Source organism: Haplochromis burtoni, unplaced genomic scaffold (assembly GCF_018398535.1).
Source record: "Haplochromis burtoni strain Fernald_Lab_line unplaced genomic scaffold, NCSU_Asbu1 Contig_369, whole genome shotgun sequence".
Lineage (NCBI taxonomy): Eukaryota > Metazoa > Chordata > Actinopteri > Cichliformes > Cichlidae > Haplochromis > Haplochromis burtoni.
In genome coordinates this window covers 123,072-131,989 of record NW_024582730.1, presented here as the reverse complement: position 1 = coordinate 131,989, position 8,918 = coordinate 123,072, and the positions used below count along the sequence as shown (strand labels likewise).

General features: G+C 40.8%; 1 protein-coding gene across 3 annotated transcripts in view; it reads left to right on the top strand.

The window, feature by feature from the left end:
* Nucleotides 1-7,043, top strand: part of dicer1 (dicer 1, ribonuclease type III) — a 30,215-nt gene extending 23,172 nt beyond the window's left edge. For all 3 annotated transcript variants that reach the window (XM_042228941.1, XM_042228940.1, XM_014340483.2), the window contains 5 exons: nucleotides 411-669; nucleotides 762-1,030; nucleotides 2,070-2,232; nucleotides 2,434-2,509; nucleotides 3,360-7,043. In XM_042228941.1, coding sequence (XP_042084875.1) covers nucleotides 411-669; nucleotides 762-1,030; nucleotides 2,070-2,232; nucleotides 2,434-2,509; nucleotides 3,360-3,525 — 933 coding nt within the window. In that variant the 3' untranslated portion in view covers nucleotides 3,526-7,043. The remainder of the gene's footprint in view (nucleotides 1-410; nucleotides 670-761; nucleotides 1,031-2,069; nucleotides 2,233-2,433; nucleotides 2,510-3,359) is intronic.
* The last annotated feature ends 1,875 nt before the right edge of the window (nucleotides 7,044-8,918 follow it).

Genomic DNA, 8,918 nt, shown 5'->3' with positions numbered 1-8,918 from the left:
ACTTTTGGTCTTATATGTTCCTGACTCAGTTCAAATAAATGGTTAATTATATTTGATAATATTTTCATATTAATTATAAATAATTCAGATAAATGTCAGTTACTGAACATGCCAGTCAGGCGATCGCAAAGTTAAGCAAGCTCCTCCCCCTGCATCCTAACATGGAGTTTATGGAGTTTGAGTGGCAACATGCATTGTTCAGGAAAACATTGCAGTGATGTTAATGATGTTAATTTTTGTGATGCATAAAATATTGAGAATTATGGACCGAGTACTTGCATCAGCTCAAATCTGGAAGGACCCAAGCTTTACAGACATGGCACTGTTTGAAAGTAACGTTTTAAAGAATGCAAGGCAAAACTCTCTCTCTCTCCTATTATTATTATTTTTTTTTAATAAAATGACAACAGGTTTTACCATTGGAGAGAGGTCCACCGACTGGAGCAGCGGCACAGGTTCACACTCATACTCAAGTCGCAGACCTGTGTTACGGCTGGCTCAAGATCCCACCCCGCTGCATGCTGGACCATCCAGATGCAGAACGAACTCTCAACCACCTCATATCTGGCTTTGAGAACTTTGAAAAAAAGATCAACTACACTTTTAAGAACAAGGCTTATCTCCTGCAAGCCTTCACTCACGCTTCCTACCATTATAACACCATTACAGGTCAGTAAACCTTATGCTTTACTGACTTTGTCCTTCATTGTTAGTTGTGCATCTCCAGTTGACAAATCTGTGCTTCTTTCACTTTTTCTCAGATTGTTACCAGCGGCTGGAGTTTCTTGGCGATGCAATTCTAGACTACCTCATAACAAAGCACCTTTACGAAGACCCACGGCAGCACTCTCCTGGAGTACTGACCGACCTGCGCTCAGCGCTCGTCAACAACACCATCTTTGCCTCTCTGGCTGTTAAATACGATTATCACAAGTACTTCAAGGCCATCTCGCCAGAGCTTTTCCACGTCATTGATGACTTTGTGCAGTTTCAGCTGGAGAAGAATGAAATGCAAGGCATGGACTCTGAGGTGAGTCCTGCTTCTCTGAAGAATATGGTTATTATCGCTTCTGCAGGAAGAAGCCTAGTCTTTGTTGTTGTAGCTTCGCCCTCTGAAATAAGTTCAAGAACCGCTCGCCGCGAATAACGAGGCTGTCAGCTTTTATTAAGCTGTTTTCATATTCCAACGTTTGGGTTTCATTCGTCTGCAAAAGGCTAGCTTGGCACCAAAATCTCCTTTCGTTGTGCTTAAGGACTTTTATGCCTTAGGGGACAGCAGGCATATAAACAAGAACGCATTTATAAAAATAAAAAAGTGAGAGAAAGAAATTAAGCAATAACTTGCACACTCTTTCCTACCATAGCCATTGGCTTAATCCTTTCTCAATGTTTCTGCAGAGCGCCCTAAGCTGAACAATAAAATAACATATTTGGGGGTCAAATCAGACAGAAAAAGCTGTAAAAGCAATGGAGAGATGACTTAATGTGAGTTGGTAACGCTAAACAGACAGAGGCTTAAATCCTGCAGCTTTACAGGAAAGTCACTCACAATGTCCCCATTACACAGAAGAAGATTAGGCTGATAGCATAGAGTTAACACGGGGTGGCTGCAGCTCAGGTGGTAGAGCAGGTCACCTACTTAATTGGAAGGGTTATGGTTCGATCCCTGTCTGCTTGGGCAAGATGCTAACCCCATGTTGCTCTCCGGTGCATCCATCGGAAATAAATGCATGTGAATGTTAGAGAGCATAGAAGCAAGTGCTTGTGCAAATGGGTGAATGAGTTGTGTAAAAGTCTTTGAGTGCTAAGAGTAGAAAAGCACTATATAAGAAGCCTCAGACTGGGAACAGTACTGGACTCCATATGTAATTAACTGGGATCTGGTTATTGTGTTGCCATCAGTGCAACCTGTCAGAGTGCAGATAGACATTGAGAAGGGAAAAACTCCCTTTTAACAGGAAGAAACCTCTGACAGAAAGGGGCTCAGGGAGGGGCAGCTGTAACTGGTTGGGGGTGTTACAGCTGTCAGTGTGTCAGCTGACGCACAGCTTTGTTGTTTTTGTCTCCAGCTGCGGCGCTCCGAAGAAGACGAAGAGAAGGAGGAGGACATTGAAGTCCCTAAGGCCATGGGAGATATCTTTGAGTCGCTAGCTGGAGCAATTTACATGGACAGCAGGATGTCATTGGAGACTGTGTGGCAAGTGTATTATCCAATGATGAGGCCACTTATAGGTGAGAAAGAGTGGAAGCATGTTTCTTTATTTATTTCTGTGTTTCTTGTTTATCCTCCATGATTGATGGGCAGCGCATGCAGAGAGCTTGAATGACTGCAAACATTCATGATAATTTGCCACTTCTGTGGTTGTGTCAATTGAATCGTCATGATACCATCTCTTTCTACCTCACCAATCTTCATCCCCTCACCAATTACAGAGAAATTCTCTGCCAATGTGCCACGCTCTCCTGTGAGAGAGCTGCTCGAGATGGAACCAGAAACTGCAAAGTTCAGGTAGGACATGAAGAGCACAGCTTCGCTACACTGACTGTACATACAGGGGCAAAAGTGCAGTGCTTTAAATTTATTAGGCCAGCTGTGATTTCAAAAGGATTTTTAAATATCATCACACATTAATCGAGCAAAATATTCCACCACTAAAAGTAGTTTTTTCTGTTCAGGAATATATGTAAATAACAGCTTGACATGTACAAATTTATAGATAACAAAATAATTATATTTTCTTTAAGATGGGATCAACTATTAAAGAAACAGAAGAAAGGATTTGGTGGATGCTATTAACTCAGGGCAGCTGAATTTAGTGGTATTAAACTTTTGGACAGTGTGTAATTAGCATAATGACCAAAATATAAAAGGTATACTAATCATACTGGACTAACACTGGTCTCTGACATCTTCTTACTTATGCAAAACTCCATCTCTGGAAGCGTATCATATTTGATTACAAGGGTTTTTGTGTGTTTTTGAGACTTCTACATCATCAGCGTGACTTTTCTTTTTCCTTAAAAAAAATGATATAAATTGCATGATAAATGTTTAATGGCTGAATTGCAAAATGTGGCTAATGTAGCAAATGTGATACAAATTAATACTCATATATGCAGATTCAAATTTGATATATTTTGTTATATATTTTGTCTAAAGGTTCAACAAACACTGTTATCAAAACAATTAAAGATTTCTGGGAGTTATTTCATGGTTCATGTTTTAAAGGGTTTAAAACACCTTTTTTTCCCTACCTTTTTGAATCATTTCTTATTCGACGTGTGATATTCAACTTAAAGAATGCTGGTATATTACTCAGAATAACAGTTGTTCCCTGTTCCTGCTCCTGTCTTTGCAGCCCCGCAGAAAGAACGTATGATGGGAAAGTCCGCGTGACGGTGGAGGTCGTCGGAAAGGGCAAGTTTAAAGGTGTTGGCCGCAGCTACCGGATTGCCAAGTCGGCAGCGGCGCGACGAGCTCTGCGCAGCCTCAAAGCCAATCAACCTCAGGTCCAAAACAATTGAGCTCTCTTACTGAGCTGTCAGCATTAGCACCTAAGTTACCGAAGCCGACAGAGCAACGTCGGCTTCCAAACACAGCACGATACTAGCCCTGTATCTTTAGCCTGTGATGGCACAACAACGGCACCCAGGGAACACTGTGTGCAGACACAACAATTGAAGAAGACTGATATCACAGCCTATTTCACATTAGATATTCTACCTTTCTTTTTTTTGCGCAAACACAATCTTTACTTTTCCTTTCTGCTTTGTGTAATCATGAGTGCTTTATTAACGTATAGCAAAGTGTTTATATATATATAAAAAAAAAAAAAGGTCAGGTCACAGTGTCAATTCCCCACTGTTCTTTTTGTTGTCATCTGTTTTTAACCTTGTGTCAGTGAGATGAGGCTTATGCTTATTGTGTAGTATTAGATTGTACATAGTTCAATCAGAGGTGTATGTAGGAAGAAAAAAAAAACGCTAAACTCCTCAGCCTGTGCACTAGTGCCAGTCAGTTTTAAAGCGGTTTGTAAAATGCTAACGGCAGACGTGGCTAACAGATACCACTGGAGCGAACACCTGGTGGCATTTCTGTCTAATCTGTCTTGAAATGTATTCTTGATCAGTTTTGCACTTATTCCATTAGGATCTGTTATTTTTAAAATGGTGTGGTCAGATTGACACCAAAATCATATACGTAGCAAAGTATATAAATATATATGAAATGCATAAATGATATTATCGGCCTTAGATGCTAAGGCTCACCGTCATCCTGCAAAATGGATAGGAATTACAACATTCCCAGTTACTGTAATTTAAACTAGTTTCTAACCGCACTTGAGGTTGCATGTTCTTGTAGCTTATGTATAAACCGAGACAACTGGATGGCTTCTATAAATGTTTCAAGTCTACGGCTATATGTAGTGCGACAGCCAGGTGAGATGTTTAAGGCATTATCTCTGCGATTTGGTTTTAGCGATGCTAAGAGTGGATGGAGTCGACTTGGTCAGTCTTGCGCAATAGATGTCTTTCCACAGCAAATCATCCAGTTTTGATACGAGGAAAAAAGAGAAACTCACCCGTTCAATATGCTGCAGAATTTTCTATGAGTTGGATACTCGTGTGTGACACGGAATCTTTTCAGACCGTCTTTGTGAACAAGACCAATTCATTTCAACAGTGTTCCTCACATCCCTTACCTACCAAAGCTATAGTAGATGTGACACTGTGAGAATGAAGTCAGTTCCCGAGGGTAAGGATACCAGCCTCGTCTGTGGTTTTTGCTTCATGCTAAATGTCTCCCCCCTCGCCCTCATAAATAAGCCCTTTTCACTTGAATACCTCAGTTAATTGCATGCATTTTCTTGTCTTTGTTTTTCCTTTTTTGTTTGGTGCTAATTTTTTTTTTGTATTAAGCTTGAACTTCTCATCTTTTTTGCACTGTAACTATAATACCTCTTTATTTGACCTCCTTTTTTTTTTTTTTTTAAACTGTTTAGTTTGGTGGTCCTGTTTGTTTGCTATAGAGCTGTAAAGGAAAGCTGTGTGGTCGACTCTTCTCCCCTCTCATACTTGAGGCACTTGATGATTTTTAGAGGGCGGGGATAGGAATTGTTTTCTCTGCACATAAATTAGTTTCATCATCTATTCATTTCAAACAATTTAGAGTTTCCTTTTGAATTCAGGGGTAAAACAGACGATTGATTGATCACACGAGGATACGTGCTTGTAGAGGTAATCGGATTGCACTCTTAAATTTGCTCCAAAAAATAGGCGGTGAAAATACTTGACTTAACTCTTCAGTTCTGTCTTCATAAATAAGGGTTGGAAAAGACTTTTACCTGTGTGACACCTGAACTGTTAGTGTAGCGATCTGAAATCTAATCGGTCACAAAATCCTCCACACAGGTCTTCTACCTCAAAGGACCGTCCTCTCAGTGTTCATTTCTGCACAAGACTGCAGTTCAGTTCAGTGCACTCTGACAGCGCCGTCTACATCAGATCTTCAGTATACAATAAGCCAATCTCCAATTCCATCATAATGATTTGCGTCGCTTGTCTTGAATCAAAGATGTGACTCAGATCTTAGTGCCTTCTGTGGGAGGAAACCAGCGTGTGCACGGACTGGATCGCAGGCCCTGCTCGTATCTGATGTTAACAAGGCTATTCAGTGTTCTGATCCAAAGTGGACAGCCCACTTCACTTCGTCATTAGAATGCATCTCCGTGGGTGTAGAGTACCACTCGTGATTGGCTCTCAGTCCTCCACTCTGTATGCAAATATGTGCCTGCCTTGATGCCGTTTTCAAAAACCACATGCCAGATCCTGCACGGGTGCATTTTCCAAACCAGCGTTTGCCCGTGCTCGGACGGCTCGGCCATTACCTGTAGTCGTCTCCAGGTCAAATCCAGATGACTTGCCATGTATGGGCTACGGACAATGTTAGCTATGATGCTTGGCCAAGGTGGGTCATTGTTTAGAGTGGGTCTGTGGAAACTGACTTGGGGAACACTGAAAAGGAAAATGCCTGGTGAAAGCATTTAGCTGCAGGATTGGATTTTTGGCCTGGAGTTTTGTTTTGTTTTACTGGCAGGTTACCAGTCAGTGGAGTAGCCTCCTGAGTAGCGTTGTACACAGCATCTTCAGCGACACACTGAATACACAAATCAACATGAATGTATATGTTCTTGCTTTTGATCTAAACTCCGTAATTAAACTGAAGATTATTCCTAAATAAATCATGTCACTGATTGGCTCCAGTGTCCTTGGCTGACTGAAGACCCACTGCAGACATTTTCTAACTCTGACCCGTGCTAAGTGTTACTAGAGAAAACATAAACCTGAGAACTCAGGACAGGAACTGGCTCTGACTGGTTGCCCGAAAGGGTTCGATCAACAACAGAGGGCAGAAGTATTCTGTGTTACAAACACCCAAACTAAGTTCAGACTGATAGCTGCTGCAGTACGGTAGTTTTGAATATGGCCACAAATTCCAAATTTCTGTTGACCCGTTTGTTGCAGCAACCTGATTCTTTCTTTTTCCCAGATTTCCATTCACTTCCTTTGGTCCAACAGAATACTACGTGAAGAGTAAATGTGAAACTTTGCAACACTTCAGTCCACCTTTTTACAGCTTATCACTGTCAGAGTGCAATCTGTTATTATTTCTCAAGCAGGCAGAGTGGAACTATGAAAACCAGGCTGTGATTTCTCATTCCCCCATTAGAGACACTGTGGGCTGTCAGTTTCACCCTGCCACTCCTCACTCTGTAGTAAACACACAGAGCTGAACACACTAATCATCAGTGAGACTCTGGGAGGGACAGAAGAGGGATTATTTTAAAAAAAGAAAACAAATGTGAAATCGCTCACGGTGCCACGCCCACTGTATTATGTGTGACCGATGGAAAACAAGGATCCTTTTCAGATGGAGATGAAGACGTGTGTGGGAGTGCTGAAATTAAGGTAGCCCTGGATTATTTGGAGTGGACGATGTTTTCTTCTACTGGCAAAGTTTTTTTTTTTTTGTTTTTTTTTTTCCTTTTTGTACATGTAGCACAATTGAGCATTGCACTTGGGCGCCATACCTTACCTCATGTCAAAGTGTGAAAGGGACTGAACAATGGAGGAAAAAGCAGTGTGTGTATATATGATGCCATGTTATTAAGGACTAACTTGTGGTTCAGGCTTTGCTGCTGTCTCAGTTGCTGGTGTTACACAAATCTATGTTTAAAATGAGAGAATGAGACGATTGGAGAGGAAAGATAAAACCGTGCCTGCAGGCTCTCACCTGACAAATACACTGTAAGAAGAATCTCTGTAATTGGGGCTAAAATGTCTGGATGTCATGTGTCGGATATCCTGCCTTAAATGTGTTTGGAAATGAATTGTAAAGTTAAACTGACACTTTGAATTGAATCCTGCTTTGTCACAGAATGCAAACTAGCCCACCACAGGAGGAGAAATGAGGCTGGCACATGTAATCAAACTTCCAACCTTTTGAGAACCTAAAGGAAAAATCTACTCATGCCCGTGAGAAGCAGCTCACATGAGCACGTCTGCTCTTCAAGTGTAGGCTGAAAGTGGTCTGTCATTCAAACGAATTGGACCATAAACTGTTTACATTTGATTGTCTGTGATCTTCTGTGAATTCTTTGCCTGTAAAATTACTGCTCGTTTTCGCTGTGGATGTAATTAGAATGTTTTGACACCAATCATGAAAAAAGTGACACTTTGAAGTCAAACTATATAGATTACTGTAGTAACACTGTTTGGTCTTCAAGTTGGGATTTATCAGAACACCTTCAGCATCAGCAGCAGTCTTCTTTCTGCAGCTGTTATAAACGAGCAAACACTGCACTTCTTGGTCCTTTGTGCAAACTCCAAGAGTTACGATGGAGACTCTAAAGTGGGTCTCCTCCAGTAGGTCAAAGTATCTAGCCCTTGCAGCTTTGTGTCCACAGCTCACTCTGTAATTTTCCATTTAATTGATGTGACTACATAAAGTCTGTGGAAACAACAAATTGTCCTTTTCAAGGTAGAGTAGAGCCTAACCAAAACAGCAAACTTTCAGTACTGATATATTAACTGATACTGGCTTTGTAATACTTCACCATTGTGTACTGTGGATTTGACAAACTATGATTAGGTCATTTCTTAATTACATCAAGCGTTCCTGATTATAAAACAATTGTCTCAGTAATACTTTGTTTTATTTTGAAATGTCAGGTGCTATTACTGATATGGAAACGTTGATGCAGGGTTCACATGTCAGTTTCCAACATGTGTTCCTAATGGCTCTGCTTTAGTGCGAGCTTAGACTAATGGATCTGACGCCTGATTACAGAGTCAGTGAATTTTAAGTCTCGGCGAGGTGTGTGCAGTTTAACAAACAGGGAAGATAAACAAACAGCATATTGTGTTGGTAGAAGTGCTTTAACGTTTATGGTGCTGAAGGTGGACGTGGACTCACTACGGTGTGCTCGTGTATTTGTTTAAGACCTTACAGTGGATATCAGTGGGTACTGTGATGAATGGTATGACAATCTTGGAAAATGGGTAAGGTTTTCTACAATGCTTAATTACAATCAAGTTTCCAAAGTGTTTACATTTTCTGTGAATGACTGTCAGAAAATTCTTTTTTTTTTTTTTTTTGCATCCACCGTGACATCAGAGTTTCAAATGTTTTTATGTTGGGCAGCCACTAGATCTCTGTCAGGTCGGCCACATGCATTTGGCTGATTGGTTGTAAATTTGTAAAGCAAATGTCACCGTATCCAGCATTATTGGTGTTTTTTAAGGTGGGTTTTTCCTTCAAGGATCAAATATGGAGTGTAAGAAAACCAACATTGCTTTGTTAAATGTTAAACGGTGAAAAGTGGGGTAAAGAGAGAACTCTTGGCAGCAAGATATTG